At 39.1% G+C, this 23,177-nt stretch overlaps 1 protein-coding gene across 1 annotated transcript in view; it reads left to right on the top strand.

Moving 5' to 3' along the window:
• The first annotated feature begins 1,618 nt into the window (after positions 1-1,618).
• The window catches only part of kpna4 (karyopherin alpha 4 (importin alpha 3)), a 31,901-nt gene continuing 10,342 nt past the window's right edge, over positions 1,619-23,177 (top strand). Inside the window, exons 1-11 of the mRNA XM_068042174.1 lie at positions 1,619-1,839; positions 10,723-10,767; positions 11,128-11,217; positions 12,470-12,499; positions 12,588-12,640; positions 15,389-15,484; positions 15,696-15,781; positions 16,237-16,323; positions 18,659-18,828; positions 18,939-18,983; positions 22,809-22,940. Of these exons, the coding sequence (XP_067898275.1) occupies positions 1,780-1,839; positions 10,723-10,767; positions 11,128-11,217; positions 12,470-12,499; positions 12,588-12,640; positions 15,389-15,484; positions 15,696-15,781; positions 16,237-16,323; positions 18,659-18,828; positions 18,939-18,983; positions 22,809-22,940 (894 nt within the window). The 5' untranslated portion in view covers positions 1,619-1,779. The remainder of the gene's footprint in view (positions 1,840-10,722; positions 10,768-11,127; positions 11,218-12,469; positions 12,500-12,587; positions 12,641-15,388; positions 15,485-15,695; positions 15,782-16,236; positions 16,324-18,658; positions 18,829-18,938; positions 18,984-22,808; positions 22,941-23,177) is intronic.

The following is a 23,177-nucleotide window of genomic DNA, read 5'->3' as shown; positions in this document are numbered from 1 at the left end:
ATTGCACAGGAGGAGGCCATTTAGACAGTCATGTCTGTGCTGGCTCTTTGAAAGAACTATCCAATTAGTTCCATTTCCCTGCCCTTTGCCTGAATTTCACATTTTCAAGTATATATCCAAATTCCTTTGAAATTTACTATTGAAGCTGCTTCCACCACCTTTTCAGGTAGTACATTACAGATCAGAACAACTCACATTAGAGGAGAAATTTCTTTACTCAGAGGGTTGTGAATCTTTGGAATTCTCTATGCCAGAAGGCTGTGGAAATTTTGTCATTGAGTATGTTTAAAGCAGGGATTGACAGATTTCTAAATACAAATGACATAAGGGGGATATGAGGATAGTGTGGGAAAAAGGCATTGAAGTGGATGATCAACCATGATCATATTAAATGGCGGAGCAGGCTCATTGGGCTGAATGGCCTCCTCCAGCTCCTATGTTCCTATATTAGATTTAATTTTATATCCATGTCCCCTCAATCCAACCACTAGAAACTATCTACTCTATCCCCTCTCGTCATAATTTAAAGAGCTCTGTCAAATCACTCCTTAATTCTCACACTTTGTGCTAGATACTCAGTGGTAACACTCCTGTCTCAGAGTTAGAAGGTAATAGGTTCAAGCACCACTCCAAAGACTTGTGCACATAACCTATACCATACTGAGGGGGTGCTGCCTTTTGCATGGGATGTAAATGGAGGTCCTATCTGTCCTTTCAGTAGGATGTGTAAGATCCAAGAAAATGGAATCAGCTCCAGTTTTCAAACTTTTTCTTCATATGTGCATTTTCTCGGCAGCCTCCGAGAGAATTTACAACTGTACCCTCTTTCGGCTAACTTCCTTGCTAGAAAGTGGAGCCCAAAATACACAGAACTCCACATGTGGTTGTTCTGAGGTGTCATACAGATTCACTGTTAAGTTTCCACTTTTACATTCAATACCTCTTACCAACAGACTCCATCGTTAAAGACTGTTACAGGCATTCACTAAAACTCTTCAGAAGTCAAACTTTTTTTGGCAGTGTAGGAGCTGACAACACGGGGAGAAAAACGAGTCCTAACCACATAACTAGAATTTTTCAAATAAAAACAAGAAATGCTAGAAATACTCAGCAGGTCTGGCAGCATCTGTGGAAAGAGAAGCAAAGTTAACGTTTCAGGTCAGTGCCCCTTCTTCACAACTTGTGCCAGACCTGCTGAGCATTTCCAGCATTTCTTGTTTTTATTTCAGATTTCCAGCATCTGCAGCATTTTGCTTTTATTTTAGAATTTTTCAAATCCTACTTTTAAAAAATGGCCTCGTTCACAGCGGATACAAAAGAGCTTGCGCCGGGGACTCATCAAAACAGAAAAGCGCCCTGAAGCTCAGGACTGATTACAAATGCAAATTCCTCCCCCAGACCCGGGCCCACACTACACAGTGTGAAACTCACACTAACTCCAATATGGCAGCTGGAAGCGCGGTTACTATGACGGCCAGCGGCCTGGACGCAGCGCCCCCTGGGTCCGGATGATCGAGTCGCGTCGCGTCGCGTCGCGTCGCGCCGCGATTGTCCGCTCCGCATCACTGGGACGCAGCGAACCAATCAGCACAGCTCTTACTGCGAGCTGCCCATTGCGGCGAGAGCGAGGCTGAGCGTTTTACCGGCATTTTGCCTTATTCTGGTGAAGCAAAGTGGGGGGGGGAAAGGAAGGTGGTTAAGCTGCTGCTCATTGTTTCCTTTTAATTATTAGTAATTAGGGAAAAAAAGATAAGTTTTCTTCTTTAGAGGCGCACGACAATGGCGGACAACGATAAGCAGCGGCTGAAAAATTTCAAGAACAAAGGGCGGGATCTAGAGGTGAATGAGTTTTTTTATTGTTCCTTTGGTGGTTGTGGCGGTGCCGCCGCCGCAGTGACGTCTTTAGTAATTTGTGAGTAACCCGAGTCGGGCTTGTCTGAGGCCTAACCGAGCTGCCAGGCGTGAGCAAGGCAACCAGTTCGAGATGTTGGAAGTTAAAAGGATACGTCAAAAAAAAAAAGAGGCTTTGAAGTAACTTCATTCTGCAGCAGGATTTAGGATTCCTTATCAACGAATTACACTGGGTTAACTACAGTTTACAAGAGACAGTGCTTAGCGTTTTCATGCGATTTGAAAGTGAACGGTTTCTGGAAAACGTGTCAGTTGTCAATATGTAATGTTAGCTAAGTTAGCGATTTGAAAACAAAGTGAGTGTTTTTAAAAATACGGCAGGTAAAATTGTAGTCATTTTTGACAACGTATTTTATAGATACATAACTTTTATAAACACAATGGATCAAATATTCCCAAGTCTAATTAGTTCCCACCCAGATAGCCCTTCATGAAATAATTATTACACTTTTTCAAGAATGTTTATAAAGTAAATGGTAAAGTAATTACTGTAAAGAACATAAATTCCCAATTGACTAATCGCCCATGAAGTACAGTATACTTTATCTGAAAAAGATTGAGACAATTACTATATAATCTGTGTGAAAGTTTTTTGTTAATGAAATTAAGAATAATGAATATGTAGGAGTGATTGCAAGGTATTTTGAGGCATTTAAATTACCTCGAAGAGGTAACTAACCTGTACACCATGGAAAAAATGCATCATAGGTGAATCTCGATCTTTTGAACTGGGATGAGATTGAAGCCTTAAAATCAATTTTGTACAGTCTATACTGTAACATACTTAATGTGATTTTAAGTTGGGAATCACTTTGCTTTTGCCAGGGTACTTCATGTGTTCATGTATGATCAGTGGAAGATTGAGAAGTTATAGCATTGATTACTAAAAAGTATAGCTAAAATACGTTTATTACAGAAGGATTCAATGAGTGCCAGAGCTATAATAGGGGCTACCATTGTGACAGGATTTTATCCTCCTTCCCCATCCCTTTTGATCAGAAAAACCTGCAGGATTAACAGTGATTATGTGAATGTAATTGTATCCTGTTGACTTTTAACTATCTACACTTCTTGCTTCCTAATGACTGTAGTATCTGAAGTACATAAGAGTGAAATATGAGTGACTTGTAGTGTGAGGGCATGCAAACAAAAATGTTTTATTGACCTGAATATTTTTGTTAAAGTACTCAGTACCACTGATATTGCAAAGGGCTAACTCATAATTCAACTTCACTAAAGCATCAGGTTATCAGTTAGCTGGTGTTGAATCGTATTGTGTTCATGAGCATGAATATTATTTTATAACTTAAATTTGCCTTAGTACCATTTAAAACCTTGATCACAAATGAAGCACAAAATGAGGCTGCAGCTGTAAACTTACACAGGCACAAAGGAAATTTTTAGAATGTTTTACAACAATTTAATAGTCCTGTGTTCGCCATAATGGAATTGATGAAAAAATACCTTGTTTCAGATTTCTTTAAAGCAAGTTGGGAAGGATATGTTTTCCTTTTTATTGATAACTATAAGTGTAGCTGTGCAGTCTACTGTTGAGAAGCATGTGAATTGTGGAAAATAGTGGATTTTCCAGCTTCCTGGAGGAGCTATGGGAACTTCTCCAATTGAACCAAACGCACATATGTATCATCTGATCAACTTGTGGTCCTCTGAGTATCCAGATGCTCTGCTTTTTGACCTCCTGTGTCACCATGACACCAAAAGAACAGCCTGCATTAATAAATGGCTTTTAGCAGGAAATAGTCCCAATGTGCTTCACAGGATTGTGATCTGTTAAAAATTGATGCTGAGTCAATGAAGGTGATAGTAGGATAATAGGACAAGTGACTTAAAGCTTGGTCAAATAGGTTTTAAGGAGGGGAGAAAGGTGGAGAGGAGTAGACAGAGAATTCCAGAGCTTAGCTCCTAAACAGCTGAAGCCATGGCAGTGATAAAGGGAGTGGAGCATGTACAGGAAGTCAGAGTTGGAGGAACGCAGAGTTCTTGGAGGGTTAAGGAGTTGGAGGAGGTTAGAGATGGTGGCTGTGCAGAGATATGAACACAAGGATGGAAATTTTAAATTTGAGGCCTGCGTGAACTGAAAACCAAAGTAGGTCAGTGGCTTGGGGGATGGGTGAGCACAGCTTTGGATGAGCTCATGTTTATGGAGGTTGGAAGATGGGAGGATGTCCAAGTGAGTGCTGAAAGTTTAGAAATTCTTAGTGTTTCAGTGACTATAATATTTGGTGTAAAAAATGAGTTTGCATGTTCATTTTGGCCAGTTCACAAAAGATTAGTCAATTCTGATGTTCAGATGGTACCTGGAAATTTTCAGATCAGAAAAATCGCATTGTGCATAAATTAAACCGCAAAGTGTTATGGTCGGGAATGCTTTCCTCCAAAAGTATACTGCCATGGTTCTTTTTTGTGTACCAATGCGGTTGGTGATTACAGTGAATTTTCATTTCAGGGTGTTGCCCTTGGCTCAGTGGTTGCATGCTTGCCTCTGAGGCAAAGGTCCCAGTGACCTGAGCACACAAACTAGGCTGGCTCTTCAGTGCCGTACTGTTGATAGTGTTGTCTTAGATGAGCTGTTAAACCAAGGCCCTGTCTGTCCTCTCTGGTGGGTGTGAAAGATCCCATGATACTTTTTGAAGAAGAGCATAAGAGTTCCCTGGTTTCCTGGCCAACATTGATCCCTCAACCAGAACCAAAAAGGCACTGCTGTTTGTGGGCCCTGGTTTGTGTGCAAATTCGCTGCCGCGTTTCCTACATTACAGCAATGGAAACACTTCAGAAAAGTACTTCATTGACTGTAACGCACTTTGATGCCCCAAGATCGTGAAGACACTAGATAAGTGCAAGCTTTTTCTTTTCAATTTTGATTCATTTTTATTTTCTTTCCATGTCTGTGGCAACTTTGCAACTTCAATAGGTTTAGATTTGTTCACCAGGCTTAGTGTATTGGTACCCAAGTGAATATCAAACAACTAAAGATATTTCGTAGCTTTATAAAAAACGCTGCTTTAATGTAATATATTGCTAGATACTCAATACTGGACACATTTAATGGAGGCAAAAGAACAAAATACTGCAAATCTGAAATAAAAACAAAATGCTGGAAATACTCAGTAGGTCTGGCAGAATTTGTGGAGAGAGAAATAGTTAATGTTTCAGGTCAATGACCGTTCATCAAAACTATTCAGGTTGTTAATTCTGTCTTAAGTAACACGGGCATTTTACCAGTGACATCTGAAATAAATTAGCTCATTAACTTCCACAGTCTGGTTGTATCGCAGTTTACTTTTGTGTTTTGGTTCTTTTGTCTAGATGTGCTGCAATCCTTGAAATGTGCAATGTGAAACTCAGACCATGGAGAATGTTCCATTTTCATTCCATCCCAATTCCATTGGCTCTACCTTGCACATCAGTTGGGGATGAGAAGCAATTCTTATGTCAATGTACAATTTACAGGCTTAAAAATGGCAAGCTCAAATTGCAGGCCTCAATAATTTACCAAGAGAATTAGTCCCTTTTTGAAAAAAAAAACTTTAAACATCAGAAAATAATGTTATGATTAATCTTGGGCAGTAGTCTCATTGAGGAGTCAGGTGGGCTCGTAATTTTGTGATTTTCTTTGTGACGGATTTCACTGTTGGGGGAATAGAACAGGTTTCTACTTTTTGAGTATCCAGCGCCTGGATTAGTCCCTAGTATACATCTCGTTGTGAAATAATATACATCTAGAGTGAAAGAGTCTGTCACTCTAGTATTGGCCTTTATAGCCACTCCAGGCGCTGCTCCACAAACCACTGACCACCTCCAGGCACTTACCCATTGTCTCCCGAGACAAGGAGGCCAAAGAAGAATACATCTCGGAGGGAAAAGCACTCGATTCTGCCTTAATTCCAGACTTAGAGTAGTACACCTACTGCACCAATATCAATGTTTCCATCCATAGACATCCTTGTAGCCCTTGGAAATAAACTGCTAATATAATTTTGCATTGGGAACCTTTGCGCTTAAGTGATTACATTAGGTGGCCTAAAATCAACATGTAGAGTCCTTAAAACCAGTAGAATAGTTTCGTCCTATCAATCTGAACAGACATGAAGGGACAGTGTTTTAAACCACTGTAACTTTCCATCTCACTTGGTTCAAAACAGTATTAAGAAGCATAAGATCATGCCCGTGGTAATTAGTGGTTTCAACTGATACTAAATTTGATTTTTCAGAATCCTAACTGGAGAATTTGTGCATGCCTTAAGATTCTGTGGTGCCTTTAGAATCAGTTAAGACTTGGAAGATAGTTGTAAATTTCAGCTTCTCAATCTGTCACTAACTCTGTAATTGCCTGCTAATTGGGATTGTTTCAATTACTTTCTTGCTTTTCGTTTAAGTTTCAGTGGTGGGTGGGTGCAATTGTTAGGATGATTAAATGTAATAAATTGGGGAATGTGCCACTTTTTGGAAAAAATGACAATTGATGCAGATATTCCATCTATTTTCAAGTAGTTTAGATCCATCAAATGAACCTTTTAAGTAATATGCTACATGATATGTACCACTTCGGATTGGGGTAGAAAGGAAGGACAAGTGCTTTAAACTGAGCATTTTTTGCATAATTTAATTATATGTATAAGTAATTTTAAAATGTGTTGACCGGCACACTGCATTGGTGCTATGGAATGGAAGGATGTGACTTTGTAGCTGCAGTTCCCAGCATGGTGAATTACAGACCTTTTCCATGATGTCAGGGTATCAGAGGGGACCCACTGCCACCCTGTGAAAATGATAAATACAAGGAGAGATCAGCATATGTTCTGTCTTGACAATCTTGCAGTCAACACGGGAGCAATGTTTGATAGAGGCATGGGAGCAGATTTTCTCGCCCTCAGCCAGGAACCTGTGTCTGGTGCAAGCAGGTAAAGGAAGGGAGGAAATAAAACCTTCATTAGGCCATAATTATTAGTAAATTGCTCTACCTAAGATGATTAGTTCTTTTGTGGTTTATTGGTGCTCACCAAGCTTTGGGATATAAATGTAACAAACAGAAAATGCTGGAAATAGTCAGCTGGTCAGGCAACATCTATGGAGCGAATAAGTGTTAGTTACAGGTCTGTGACCTTTCATCACAGTCCTGATGAAAGGTCACAGACCTGAAATGTTAACACTCTTTTTCTTTCCACAGATGTTGCTTGACTTGCTGAGTATTTCCAGCATTTTCTGTTTTTGTTTCAGGTTTCCAGCATTTGCAGTATTTTGTTTTTGTCTAGTGGATATAAATGCATGGGAGTGGAGCTTATTTCTATTTAAGGCACCCAGTATCAGTAAGGTGTCGTACAGCTGCTAAATAACTAAATAACTCCTGCACTACCCAAACCATGGCTTGGTTTGACCTAAAAGAATGTCCTATGCTGTATCCATATGCTTTTTCTGTTTTGCTGCTTGTCATCCTGAATGGCACTGGAAATTGGGGATGTTTTATGTAATGAATCTGTTACAACCAGGTGAGAAAGAGGTCTAGGGTTCCCTTTCAGCCTTTACCTGGTCTTATGGTCTTACTATAATGGGGTTTCATTTTTAAACAGTGTTTTGGCTCCCCCTTAGTGAATCCTTGTTCACTGCTTTCCAATTATAAGACAAGGAAATGAGCGCAAATAGGCTTTCTTTGGTTTAAAGAAGAAAGGTGAAATTTTATTAAAACTTAACCTTAAACTCTAATTCGGTTGACACCTATGGATACACGATGTGCCCATGCTAGCATGCATACGCGATGCACACATGCAAATAGAGAGAGAAAAGAGCAGAAGAAAAATAAAGTGGAAAAGTTTGAGGCAATATCTGATAGTATGTTACGGGTCTTCGAGCTCACTGTATAAGCCCTTGATTGTAGGTAGTTGCTTTTCGTTGGGGCCCGGTATTCATCTTAAACCTTGTTCACTGTAGGAGACTTTTCTTTCCATGTGTCTTCAGTGGGTTTCAGTTCTGTGAGAAAGAAATGGGAGCAGACAGGAGGTCTTCAGTCTAGGAGCAAAGAGCTTTCTGCCAGTTCAAACACACACTCTCCAATTTAAAACTCCCCAAGTCAGGGTAGTTACATGACTGGTATAACCACTTCTGGCTTTGTGTATTAGGTGGGTCAGGGAGTGGTCCTTTGTCTACAAAAACGGTCTGTTAATATGGAAAAATCTCTTTTCAGCCAGGGGCTTCGCAACCCCTTGTATCAGGCCTTCTGTTCTTCCCAGCAACGATTTGAAATTTAATGTCCATGTGGTGAAATTAATGTGCCTCATTCTTGGCAGGTGGGGGCCTGCAAGACAACCCACACCTATTTGGAGCTAGGTTGATCATTCCAAGCTCCTTTCAGATAGGATTCTTACCACCAGCAGAGAGATGAAACATTCATCCAATTGGCCTGAACCTCATTCAAAGCCATATCCTGGAAATATGTGGGGTAACCTCCGTGTCACCCAGTTTATTCCTCTGGTGCCTCCGAGGAGTCGGTCTACAATTAAAATAACATTCATTTTTGTTAGAACTTAATGTAAATAATGTGCTGTTAAAATTGTTCCAATTTATGATTAATCCAGAGCTGTGAACAAACTTTAAATGCATGTATTTAATCTTGAAAGCTTCAGTTGAAAACTTTTTTTCAGTCCTCAGTCTTACCTATTCCCTGCTCTTTCCCTCAGTTTTAAATTTTACCTTTTTAATTTGCACGATGGTGGGGGCGGGGAAGGTAGTAGGGAGTTAGTAAATCTTAATGAGGACAGAAAAACAACTCAACAGTGATGTAGGGACATGCTAAGATTGGAGGGTGAGAAAGGGATTGGCTGGTGACTGGCTCAGCAGGAGCAGGGGATTGTGATAGGAATACAAACAGCGTGAGGTTAAGAAACCAGAAATCATGTTGAATGGGGTGATAGAAAACCTTTTCAATGGGGTACCTTTGTGTGGCTCTACATAACAATTATACTTGGGAATTTATGTGCTCGTTTCTTTTACTGTACTAAGTAATGGCAGGATTAGTTTATTTTACTGTTTGCAATATGGAAAAAGGAACATTAACAGTTGGTTTGCCTGTCACATTTCTGCAGGGATACACTGCTGCTTTACTTTCAAATCGGGTGTGACCATTCAGTGGGATAAAGACAAGAAAGACCAGTGTCACAATCAGGCAGAGTCTAAGCCGCCAACAGAGGGGGAAAGGTCCATGACTAAAATTTTTCTCCTCAGCTTAACGGGCCAAGAAAAGGAGCTGGATGTGGGTATTGAATTATTAATTAGGTTCACATTTGAGGAGCATAACTTAGGATATCGATAGCAATGCCAAAAAGTGTGTGAAGACAATTGAAAATATTGGGGGGAGTGTTACACAGTTGAAGAATGGGGCAAAAATACCAGGGTTAGGCTTACAGTTGAACTACCCTTTTTGGCCTTTGAAAAGAAAACCATTAAGAGTATTGATGAGCTGAGGTCTGGGCAGATTACTTGTTAATTAGTTCAAACAGCAGGGGGAGAGCCCAAGTAATGGGATTTGCTATTCCAATAAAGCTTGAGGGGGAGGGGGGGGAAGAAAAGTACAACTTAGAAGTAAAGATGAAAATATTTTAATATTGAATATATATTTAAACATGACTATACCTCCGAACAAAGTTCTGCTTGTAAAATAAATACCAAAAAGGCGTGGGAGTTAGGAGAGACCAAACAGAAAATTGCTCCACAGTGTCTACCAGTGGTCAGAGCCTGTAACTGCATTCAAATCTACAGCATGACTTAAATGTTTGTCGTATCGCAGGCTTACATTAGGGAGAAAACCTATTGATATGACGGGGCACACATCATGATGTAACACAAGTAGGGACGCAGTTAACATTGAAAGTCTGACAGGACCTTAGGATGTGCCTTTTGAATGGAAAGATAATGTGTTGATTTTAGTGCAAAGCTATTGAACTTTTTTTTGCAGTTTTGCATGTGCTGGGGTATTTTTCCATGTGGTAGTTGTTTCCAGTCAAAGAAGCCATGATACTTATGACAGACAAATTTCTGTTTGCATAATTCCCATGGAATATCACCATAATGTTTGTAGGAATGCAATGTAGAATTTTAAGTTGAGAATTTATTTTCTGCTTTGGTATGATTTTAAATTTTACTCGGCTGATAGTTTTTCAATTGATTGGTAGTATTGTGAAATAGGTACCACTTCAGTTAGTTGGAAGATGAGTTTATTTTGATATTGGTATGTTGAACTTCAGGAAACTGCTTCAGGCTTCCAGTCACTGAGTTCAGTTCTACACAAAGTGGTAGCTGTCTAATGCCCTCATCAAGTGGCCATTCTACATATGTGAACTTGGACACAGCATCAGTTAGTTAGTATTTGACCTTGTGCAGGAAACAGCTTAATCCAGTTCTGTCATATGTCTTTACGCTTTCCTGTGAAGTTCTGTAAGATGGCGATTAAAAGCAAGAACTCTGAATGCTTCCTCCTTTGCTCCCAGCTATGGGATCAAACCATGGGCCATCCTGGTCTGTCTTGGTCAGTACCAAATGTAATGCATTACCATGATTGAAGAGGTCTGCATCAGTTTTACACTGCACTATTGGAATGGCGCTAGCGTACAGTTAAGTTCGTATTCATCTTTGCACATTGTTTACCTTAAACTTCAAGTTTTGTGAGCACCGTAATCTACACAGCTATGCTAGAATATCAGTTTTAATTTAAGAAAAGAAATTCATGATTTAAATAGAACTATAATTTGTTGTGATCTGCAAGATAAAACAGATTTACTGTAAACTTTTCTTTTTCTTTAGTCTATGAGAAGACAGCGAAATGAGGTGGTTGTAGAACTAAGAAAGGTAAGAGTTCCTGTTAAAATAACACCACAAAAGGAAAATAGAGATTAATATTTGGCAACTAAATCTATACACTTTATATGAAGAAAATGGGAACCATAAGCCTGAGTTTTTTTTGTATAAATGAAAAGTCGCTTGAAAGATTTTAACTTTTAACTAGTTAAGCGTAAATATTGATACAGTGTAGAATGTCGGCATGTTACTTTGTATACATATGAAAAAAATTAAATTGCATGCACATATAGGATTGGGGTTATCACAGCCAACTATGTATGAGATATAGATTTTCGTTGGGATTTTAATGTTGCAATGAAAAGTTGCTATTTCTAAACCAAACAGCAAAATATTTCTTTTCGTATTTAGAACAAGAGGGATGAACATTTATTAAAGCGAAGAAATGTGCCTCAAGAGGATACTTGCGAAGACTCTGATCTTGATGGTGACATCAGAGTGGTAAATACTTTGTAGAATTTGGGGCTAAAATTATTTGCTCACGTTGACTGATGAATACTGCCAACAATCCTGCTTCTGCTTTGAAACATCGCCAGCACTTTTAATTACTTGTTTAGATCAAATGATCAGCATTTGATAGTTAATCTAATAAGATACAAATACTAATTGTGAAAGTAGAGATCTCTTGCCATGAAATGCACTTGTTATTTCACAAGTCAAAATATTGCTTTGTTTCCTATCCATAACCTTGAAATGAAAGAGGAAAATGAATTATTTTACTTAGAAGTTAATTTGCCAGTATTTAAGTTTATTCTGTTTTAAAAAAATATGCCATCTATGTTTGTTTTTATTTATATATCAATCTGTTCTGAAAGTTGGATTTCTTATTTTCAGTTTAGATAATCCTTGTCCAGGTATAATCCAGGAATTTAGGGAAGTGATATTTTCAATCAGAGCAACATTTTCATTACTAGCAAATACAGAAAATGTTTTTATTACATGGGCTAATACCACAATTGAAAACCACTCGTTATAGGGGAAAAATTGAATGCTGTTAGAATTACTTTGTAATTCACAGCAGTTTTGTTCCTCATTTAAGATTTGCTGAATTTTAATTAAATGATATGTAAACAAAATAAATGAAGGGGCACCAGAGGATGCAATAATCTTCCAGTTCTGACAGTGATATCACTCTTTAGTTATTAGTTCAGTCCTCTTAGATAGATATCATATTCCATGCACTTATCTTAATGTAATTCTAACCAGTTTTGATAATGCCCAGTGGTAAAGTTATAAGTCTGCTTTATTGTGAGTTGAAAGGTACTTGAGGTTCTCAAAGTCTGTTAAGCTTGAATGGGGACTCATATTTTGCTTTTGGGGGCATTTTGCTGTATAGTAAAATTTATTTTTATTAAGAGTTTTGGAACAATTTCATATGGTCTTAGCAGTTTCAGCAAACAATTTTTCTGCTGTCAGCCAGTTGTAGTCTTTTTCTTTGTCGTCGGAGCAGATATGGTTTATTTCTATGTGGCCTACAGATTATTTATTTCTGTGAATGCAAACAAATATATAAAATCTGTATTGTAATTAGTTTATACATTTTGCCTTGGGATTGATTTATTATACAGTAAATTACGTGGTAGGTTTGAAATGTAGCAACGTTTTAAAAAGATTTCCCTGATAATTTAAACTACTGTAACTTTTTCAATTTGATTTGAAAGCTAATCTTGTCTTTTTTACACCCTTTCTGCAGCAAAATACATCGCTAGAAGCAATAGTACAGGTGACTAACTTTAATGTTAAAGTTGTACTTTTATTTCCCACATTGTGAACTTAAATAAGTAATTACTAATTGTAATTTTCTCGAACAGAACGCTTCCAGTGACAACCAGGGGCTTCAGCTCAGTGCAGTGCAGGCTGCTAGGTGAGATTGTCAAGCTCTGAACTTTCTAACATTTGACAGAATCTCAAGATACAAGCTACTTACCTCCGGAAATAAATACCATGTCATTTCCTGTAGAAAATTTGCAAGCTACTGTTACACAAAGAATTTATACTTTTTTTATTCATGGAATGTGGGCATTGCTGGCAACGCCAGCATTTATTGCCCATCCTAATTGCCCTTGAAAAGGTAGTGGTGAGCCATCACCTTGAACCACTGTAGTCAGTGTGGTGAAGGTATTCCCACAGTGCGGTTAGGCAGGGAGTTCCAGGATTTTGAGCCAACGATGTTGAAGAAACTGATATATTTCCAAGTCAGAATGATGTGTGACTTGAAGGGTAACTTGGTGTTCCCATGCGCCTGCTGCCCTTGGCCTTCTAGGTCATGGGTTTGAGAGCTGCTGTCGAAGGAGCCTTGTTGAATTGCTGCAGTGCATCTTTTAAATGGTACACATTGCAGACACAGCGTACCAATGGTGGAGGGAGCGAATATTTGAAGTACATTCCTGATCTGAAGAACAGAATGCGAGTGCCTCTGGTTTGTTACATGGCTTGTTTGATGTCCAGTATTGAATGTGCAGAAATTTCCTCCATCTAAATATTGGGAAGATCAAAGCCACTGTCTTCAGTTCTTGCTACAAATTATGTTCTCTAGCTATTGTCTGAGGCTGAATTGGACCGTTGGCAACTGTAACATCTGTTTTAGCCTGAGCTGAGCTTCCAACCACATTCTGTCCATCACCAAGACTGTGTACTTCCATTTCCACCCCTGCATCAGCTTATCTGCTGCTGAAACTCTCATCTGTGCCTTTCTTACCTCTAGACTCAACTATTCCGATGTTCTAGCCTCCCACCTGACACCCTCCATAAATGTGAGCTGATCCAAAATTCTGCTGGCCATATCCTAACTTGAAACAAATCCCATTCATCCATCACCCCTGTGTTTGCTGACCTATATTGAGACAAGGAGGCCAAAAAGGAAAGTACAGGTGCAGATTGCCACGGGCGGCACAGTGACGCAGTGGTTAGCACCGCAGCCTCACAGCTCCAGCGACCCGGGTTCAATTCTGGGTACTGCCTGTGTGGAGTTTGCAAGTTCTCCCTGTGTCTGCGTGGGTTTCCTCCGGGTGCTCCAGTTTCCTCCCACATGCCAAAGACTTGCAGGTTGATAGGTAAATTGGCCATTATGAATTGCCCCTGGTGTAGGTAGGTGGTAGGGAAATATAGGGACAGGTGGGGATGTGGTCGGAATATGGGATTAGTGTAGGATTAGAATAAATGGGTGGTTGATGGTCGGCACAGACTCGGTGGGCCGAAGGGCCTGTTTCAGTGCTGTATCTCTAATAATAAATAATAATATTGGCTTCCAGTATGGCGATGACACGATTTTACAATTAGTCGTTTAGTAGTACAGAACTTGAGTATTGCTGAAAATAGAGACATGTTGTCGAAGCTTTTTGTCTTGCACTCTTCAGGACAATCTCAAGAATAACCAATGTAAGGGAAAACAACAACTTACCTAGCACGAGAAGAGAGTGCTGATTGAGTTGGCCAGTGAGCTCTGGTAGAGGCGTTGCCATGACCAATGCACCAGTTTACAGTGACTGACAGTTAACTGCCAAGCTTTGTTTAAAATTTAAACCAGGCAGCTTGACTCTGATTGGTCAAGGCATTGCCCTGAGGAATGAACGGGCGAATAGCTGTCACTTATTTCAGCTGAAACAGGCGCAATGTTTGTACATATTCTTTTTGTCTGCAAAGAACAGGGCCCGGTGTATTAATATATGCAGCTTCCGGTATGCACAAATGCGCCACACTGCGAGCCGTACTGACAACGTTTGCTAAATAATCCACAGTGTGCTAAGAATTACGCTAACAACCAATTTAAGATTCAGTAAGGCTTGCGGTGTGGCACATTTGTGCATACTGGAAGCTACATATGTTAATACACCGGGCCCTGTTCTTTGCAGACAGAAAGAATATGTACAAACATCGCGCCTGTTTCAGCTGAAATAAGTGACAGCTATTCGCCCGTTCATTCCTCAGGGCAATGCCTTGACCAATCAGAGTCAAGCTGCCTGGTTTAAATTTTAAACAAAGCTTGGCAGTTAACTGTCAGTCACCGTAAACTGGTGCATTTGTCGTGGTAACCCCTCTACCAATCAGAGCTCACTTGTCAACCAATCAGCACTGTCTCTTCTGTAGTATAAGTTGTTTTCCACTCATATTGATTATTCTTGCGATTGTCCTGAAGAGTGCAAGACAAAAACCTTCAACAACATGTCTCGATTTTACAATTATTAACCTTTTTTTCAAATCCCTCATGATCTCACCCCTACTTAACTCTAACCTCCTCCAGCCCTACAACCTCTGAGATCTCTGTTCTTCCTCCACTTGTTGCCTCCTGTGCACCCAGGATTTTCATTACTTTGCCATTGGCAGCCATACTTTCAGTTGCCTCTGTCCCAATCTCTGGAACGCCCTCTCTAAATTTCTCCACCTCTCTGCATCTCTTTCCTATTTTAAGCTGCTCTTTAAAGCCTACTTCTTTAACTAAGCTTTTGGCTACCTATCTGATATCTCTGTGGCTCAGTGTCAAATTTTTGTTCAACACCCCTGTGAAGTATTGTGGGACATTTTACTACATTAAGCGAGCTACATAAATGCATATTGTTGAAGTAAAAACTTTCCAAGTTTCAAGTCGCCTTTTGCTGTTTATTCCTTTCAACAGGAAACTGTTATCAAGTGATCGCAATCCACCAATAGATGATTTAATAAATTCTGGCATTTTACCAATTCTTGTGCATTGTCTTGAACGAGATGACAAGTGAGTAGTGAATATAGCCATTTTTATTTAAAATAAAATTTATTGGTCTCAAATGGTTCTGAAATTTTGAATCTATAGAAAGAAAATAAAATGAACTATTGGAAAAGCAGCTTTTGTTTTCTGATATATAACGATTAAATGAAAAACTGCATTTCACGATGCAATGCAAAATGACCTGCGGGCTTTGTAATTTGCTATATTTTGTTTATAGTCCTTCATTACAGTTTGAAGCAGCATGGGCTTTAACAAACATCGCATCTGGCACTTCGGAACAAACACAGGCTGTGGTTAAGTCAAGTGAGTGTCTTTTCTTGAGGACTGAAATTTTACTCATGCACAGGTAGCCCTTTAAATATAATTGCAAAGGACTTGAATTAAATAATTCTCTAAAGCTTAAATTTAAGTTTAATCAAAGTTGTGGACATTTACTGATGGAATCCTTTACAACAGCCGAAGATTTATGTTCAGTATGTTTTGAATAATGCTTTAATTGGCTTGGTAAACAGTGGATTAAGCAAACACCCATCTCTGAATAATTCATAGTTTATTTTCAAAGTTCAAGTGTTGTCAGCCCCATCTTTGCATCTTAACTGGACATTTTCTTCATTGCTGCTGATTCTAAAATCTAATTGAAAAATTATAACTTAAGCTGAAAAGAAACTACATTGTGCCTTGCAAGAATAAAATAGAGTTGTCCTCCCTTTTACTGAAATATAAATCTTTCATTGATGCATTGATTTTCTTCCTGTTAGATGCTGTTCCCCTTTTTTTAAGACTGCTGCACTCTCCACATCAGAATGTGTGTGAACAAGCAGTTTGGGCTTTAGGAAACATCATAGGTATGTTTTGTCATTTTGTATTGTTTGTTCGGATGGTTAAAAGCATAGGATTTTTCTTTTACAGTTATTGGAGTAGATTTGCAATTTGCTGTCTGGGTATAAAACTGGTGTTGCAGATCAGCTCCAAGTGAAAATTGAGCTGTTTCATTTGTGGTTGGGGGTGATCCTCAGCAGCAGACTTACCCTAGGCAGTAATATAAAAATCTAACCCATTGTATCATGTAGGACGATCTGGGTTGTTTGAGATTGAAATTGAATTTAGGTTAACTTCCACATATACACTGATAACACCAACTTTACCTCTCTAACCCTTGCCTCTTTGCCTGCGTGTTGTAAGATTACTGGTTTGATTTCAAATCTTGAGTGAGTTACAGTTCACTATTGGACAATCTGAAGCCATCAACTTTGGCCCCTGTCGCAAGCACCACTCTCCTGCTACTAATTCTATTTTCTTTTATTTGTTCGGGGGATGTGGGCATTGCTGGCTAGGCGTACATTTATTGCCCATCCCTAAATGCCCTTGCCCACTGCCTGTCTATTTTCTCAAACTGAACAAAATTGTTTGCATTCCTGGTGTATTGTTTGATGCTAAGCTTTAAACCACATAATCTATCCATTACTATGATTGCTTGCCATATTGCTGCCGCATCTCCCTATTCCATCACTAAAATCCTTGTAACAGCCTTAGTCAGTTCTAGTCTTGACTGTTCCAATGCCCCCCACTTGCGCCCCTATCCTCCTGCCCCCATAAATTAAACATGTCCAAAATAGCCATTTATGTCCTCTGATGCCCTTTCTCCCATCCTCACTGATGTACTACCTTCCCTTTGTATTAAACTTAAATTTCTCATCCTTATGTAAAAGCCCATTCACAACCTTTTCCCACCTTATCTCAGTCAGCTTCTTCAGTCCTATAGAATATTCTAAATCCTCTAATCCTTTGCTTCTGGCTTTCTATTCATCTCCTGTCCCATCCTTAGAACCTTTCGCCCCCATGAGTCCAGCTTTAGAGCTCTACTGTCTATCACCCTTTTAAAAAATCATCTTCCACATCACCTAATCTCTCTTCTGGCTTGGCATGCATTTCTGTGAAGTGTCTTGAGTGTTATTTTTATGTTATAGATGAGCAGATTCAAGTTATTGACTATTTTATCAGCATCTCAACTTCAAGATGTTTTATCTACTTGAAACACACCTAGAGTGTTCTGTACAAAATGTAGAACTTTAGTGTTTTATATTCTTTTGGATCAGTTTATAATTTCTGTTTTATTTTGCTGGTGAAGGTTAGTGTGCAGCAAGTGTCCAGATCCCATTTGGTGTTTACTATGATTAGAGCAGAAGAGATACTGCAGTTTATTTTAACATGATACAGAAGGATTTTTCAATGATATGATCATCACTAAAAACAAAGGGCCTACTTTTCAGAAATGATTGCAAAGCAAGATGCTCACTTGCCTTGTTCTTTATAATTATTGCTTTAATTTTTCTGTTGTCATCAGCTTTACCTCGAGGCGTAATTTGGCAAATATTGAATGTAAAATGTTTAATCAGATGAAAGAAATGGATGAAACTTTGAACTTAAAAGATAATGCCTTTATATAATTACTGTCTTAAATTTGACTATTCTTTAGAGTACTTCACTTTGTGAGACTTTATTTTTTTTTTAATTGTGTAATGAGGCTAGTATTTAATGTTGGTTTGCAGTTGTTGCAGGTAGAAATAACTCATTCTGGATTTTTTGTACTGCAAGATTTTTATTTTTGAACAGCCTAAATATAGCTTGAATGCCAGCTTGGTTTAGTGGTGTTATTCAGGTGGCCTCAGTCAGAAGGTTGTATGTTCGAGTACAGAATGTTGAGCACATAATCTAAGCTGATATTTCAGTGCTGCGTTGTCAGAGAAGCTGTCTGCAGGTGAAATGTTAAATTAAGAGCCCGTCCACCTGTTAAGGTAGATGTAAAAGAGCACTACAACATTTTGAGGCAAAGCAGGGCTAGACTCAGTGGGCCAAATGGCCGCTTCCTGTGCCATAAATGACACTCCAGTTATCCTGGCCAGTATTCGTCCCTCAAATAGATTAACTGTTCATTTCATCACTGTTTGTGAGAGTTTAGTGTGTGCAAACTGACTGCTGTGTTCGCTAACAAAAGCATCAAAAAGTACTGATTTGCTGTGTGAAGCAGTTGAGATGTCCTGTGGGTATGAAAAGTGCAGTCTGTCTTTAGCTTTGTATGGAATGGGTTGTCAACCTTTTCATGAGGATTGGCATTTTGCATTTTGTCTGTGTAATAAAACTCAAATTATCTCTTTTTTTCCCCTCAATTGTTACAAACAGGGGATGGCCCTCAATGCAGAGATTATGTAATTAGTTTGGGAGTTGTGAAGCCCCTACTTTCTTTCATTAGTCCATCTATTCCTATTACCTTTCTTCGGAATGTCACATGGGTGATGGTTAATCTCTGCCGTCACAAGGACCCTCCCCCACCGATGGAAACAATTCAGGAGGTAAGTAATTCGAGGTTTGTCAATTTGTTCACAATTTTTAAAACTTTCAGCTGCATCATTTGAAAGCTAAAATTGACACTAATCATCTGAATAAAAAAACTTTTTCCTAGATTCTTCCAGCCTTATGCGTGCTCATCCACCACACAGATGTTAATGTAAGTAACATGAAGTCAGCACATGTTCATAAATTGCCTCCTTAATAGTGGGGTGTAGTTTGCACAAGTTAATTGCATATTTTTTTGAAAGGCTGAAAGTGCATTCTCTTCAGGTCTCCTTCAGCCCTTCATGCTAGCATGTTGCTCCTGCTTTTCCAATTTGGCTTCCCTTGTAACCCCACCTTTAGTGGCAGAGTCTTCAGCTGTCTTTACACCGCTTTGGCACTTTCTGCCTAAATCCCTCCATCATTTTACTTTTCTCCACATCTTCATAGTCTTCTGATAATTTGCTTTTATATGCCTTCAATAGCCTCCCTAAATTTCACTATTACTTGTTGACATCAGTTTCTTTTCCTTACAGTAAATGCATTGTATAAATCCAAGCTGTTACTGAGGTCAAAATTTCAGAGCTTTGCACACTGTTTATATAATGCTATTTTTTATTGTTACTGGGGTAAAAATGTTAATACATTTATATCATTACCATTTTGCAGATGAAAGGATAAGTTATTGCTGATTAGCAGCAATAATTCTTGTCTTTGTTGGAAGCCAGTGTCAAGTGGTGGCATTACAAGGGAGAGAAAAATCAGAAAGGAATTCTCTTTATTGGGTGGTGATTAACTTCAGACCACATACTACTTTTAAAGTAATTTTGTGTGTGGATAGTAAAAGCTTCAAGCATTTTAAAAAGTAAAATATATGACAAATATAATCATGTTGGTAAATAGTCTGTTCTGAAGTCAGTTAAGAATATTAACTACCTGTATTTGATGTGTCTATTTGTATACAATGCATGCTCACCAAACATTTTGAAGAAGTTTTATGGCCATCAAACATATAATCTAATCTTGCCAGTTTATGTATAACTCGCATGTCAATTAAGGCATGTCACCTGTGGTAAATCAGAGTACAAGAGAACATTGTAAAGAAAGTGGAATAAAAAGGGAACCAGAGTTAGCCCAGGTAATTACAGGCCAATTCGAAAAATTGTGAAATAATCTAGAAGAGGAAATTATTAGAAGTACCAACAATGATTTCAGATAGGAAGATGATGCATAACAAACCTGATAGAGTTCTTTTGAGACATTGACAAAAATAATAAATACATGAAATGCAGTGGATGTCATTACATGGATTTCAGAAAGCCTTTCCGAAGTACCACACTGGAGACTATTGGAGAAGATTAACTGATTTAGAATTAAGGGAAGGGTAGCAAGTTGTATTACAAACTCATTCGAAAGGAGGAAACAAAGAAGGTGTCTTGTTTTTCAATGGCTGGAAATGGACTCTGTTCTGGAAACTTTTCTGATCACTGTGTACATCAGTGCTTTGGATATAGGGCAAGAGGGGATGGAGTCTAAATTTGTAGACAATACTAAAATAGGAGGCATAGTAAATAATTGAGGACCAGAGGAAGCAGTAATTGAATACTGATAAACTGCTGGATGGGCAAAAAAGTGACACAACAAAGAAAATTACAGCACAGGAACAGGCCCTTCGGCCCTCCAAGCCTGCGCCGATCCAGATCCTCTATCTAAACATGTCGCCTATTTTCTAAGGGTCTGTATCTCTTTGCTTCCTGCCCATTCATGTATCTGTCTAGATGCATCTTAAAAGACGCTATCGTGCCTGCATCTACCACTTCCACTGGCAACGCGTTCCAGGCACCCGCCACCCTCTGTGTAAAGAACTTTCCATGCATATCCCCCCTAAACTTTTCCCCTCTCACTTTGAACTCGTGACCCCTAGTAATTGAATCCCCCACTCTGGGGAAAAAGCTTCTTGCTATCCACCCTGTCTATACCTCATGATTTTGTACACCTCAATCAGGTCCCCCCTCAACCTCTGTCTTTCTAATGAAAATAATCCTAATCTACTCAACCTCTCTTCATAGCTAGTGCCCTCCATACCAGGCAACATCCTGGTGAACCTCCTCTGCACCCTCTCCAAAGCATCTACATCCTTTTGGTAATGTGGCGACCAGAACTGCACGCAGTATTCCAAATGTGGCCGAACCAAAGTCTTCTACAACTGTATAGATGGAATTTAATATCAGTAAATGTGAGGTGCTACATTTTGGCAAAAAAAGATAAAAGTAATAGTTTGGGAGAAGGTTTGGTGATGTGGAAGAGCAGTGGGATTTTAGAATTCTGATGCACAACATTTAAAGCAGCACCTCAAGTAGGTAATTCCTTAACGTTGGGTGAATGCTAGATTTTATGGCTGTGGCATAGAATATAAAAATCTGATGTATAAGCTGCTAATAAGACCACAAATTGAATGCCGTGTGCAGTTGTGGGAAAGATACTGAGGCAAAAGAGAGGGGACAATGCAGATTTACTAGGCTGTGGTCTGGTATGAAGAAGCACAAATACAAAGAAGACCTCAGAAATTGGATCAATTTTCATTAGATCAGAAGATTAAAGGCTAATTTGATAAAGGTGTTTAAAACTTTGAGGAAATGGACAGAGTGGATTCAACAGACTGGCTCCAGTGATTAAGGCATCAAGAATGGTGGGTCACAGCTGCAAGATTAAATAGTTGTAAAAGCCCTTGGCAGGAAAGCCAGAGACGTTTTTACAGAAGTTTGTGAAGCTGTGGAATTCGCTGTCACAGCTGGCGATTGAAGCACAGGCCATGTCAACATTTAATAAATTAGGTGGTTGAAGGAAAAGTGTTGGAGATATGGGGCCAAGTATTAAATGAGAGGTGGGGAGACTGAGGGGTTTAAGGGAGGGAATTCCAGAGAGGAGTGCAAATAGCTAAAGACGCGGCTGGCAATGGAAGGGGGTGTTGCACAACAGCCAGTCAGAGCAGCAGAAAATTTGGTAGAGGTGGGGTTGGGGGAGGTTAGAGATGGGAAGGGGTAAGATCATGATGGGATTTAATCACGAGCATATAAATCATGGGAGATTGCCTAGTTGGATGTTAAAAAATCTGTATGCACTACAAACATTTCTGCAGCAAAAAATCTGTTATGCTCTTATATCTGGGAAATGTAAGCCAGTGAAAAATGCTTTTATGTAGTTACACAGAAATTGCAAAGAGAAATAGGTCATTGATAGTATAGAGGCTTTAAACAGCAACATTGAGTAGTTGAGTCTTTGGCTCAGCATTCATTTATATCTCATTAGCCTCGGTGAAGCACCTTGGGACATCTTTGTGCACTAAAGGCAATATATTGATGCAAGTTGTAAGTCAGAATATAGTCTCTCATGCTTCCGTAGTCTTTGTGTTCATGTTTCTCTTGTGGCCTGCGTCTCTTTCTCTTCTATAATAAAAGCAAAATACTGCGGATGCTGGAAATCTGAAAGAAGGGTCACTGACCCGAAACGTTAACTCTGCTTCTCTTTCCACAGATGCTGCCAGACCTGCTGAGTATTTCCAGCATTTCTTGTTTTTATTCTCTTTCTCTTCTGTTTCCTTAACTCTTTATGATTCTCTTTTGGGGTGGGAAATGGCTGTTGGTATGTCAGGAATAGGAGCCAACAGAGCTGCAATTGGGGATTGTGTGGGGAAATGGCAGTCAATGCCTCTCCTCATCTCCCAAATTGCTCATGCTTGTTTCCCAGTCTATTCCCATCACACCTGTACTCCTTCATCTCAGTGCTCATTTCCCTTCCCATCACTTTACTTCCATCACTACCTGATATGTAGAGGGGGAAAAAAGCATTACTTGTGCCTGTGGAATAATTTACTAACCTGATGTCACTCAGTTGATTTTCCATATCCTGCAGAATTTAAGTTTTTTTTTAAAAAAGGGTTTTCTTAATTGTAACTTACACGTAGTTACTCATTCTAAATGTTTGTTGTTGTGAACTTTAGATTTTAGTAGATACTGTCTGGGCCCTGTCCTATCTAACAGATGCTGGAAATGAGCAGATTCAGATGGTTATAGATTCAGGGATAGTTCCTCATTTGGTGCCTCTTCTCAGTCATCAGGAGGTTAAAGTTCAGGTAAGGATACAGTCTGCTGAGCTATGATTTTTTTCCTCTGAGCATTTGATTTTAAATGAAATCTTAAATTTTAAAGACATTTCCTTTTCAAGTTTTTGCAATGCTGTAATTTATCAAAAATTTAAAGATGAATTTAACATTGATTATGTGGAATAAAGTGGTCTATTTCAATTTGGGACTATGTTCTTCATTTTTGCGGGGGGCTCAGCATTTGGAACCCCAGAGTTGAATTTTGGG

This window comes from Heterodontus francisci, chromosome 11 (genome assembly GCF_036365525.1).
Source record: "Heterodontus francisci isolate sHetFra1 chromosome 11, sHetFra1.hap1, whole genome shotgun sequence".
In the NCBI taxonomy this organism is placed as follows: domain Eukaryota; kingdom Metazoa; phylum Chordata; class Chondrichthyes; order Heterodontiformes; family Heterodontidae; genus Heterodontus; species Heterodontus francisci.
Note: the sequence above shows the minus strand (reverse complement) of the source record. Positions and strands in the feature narration are given on the sequence as shown.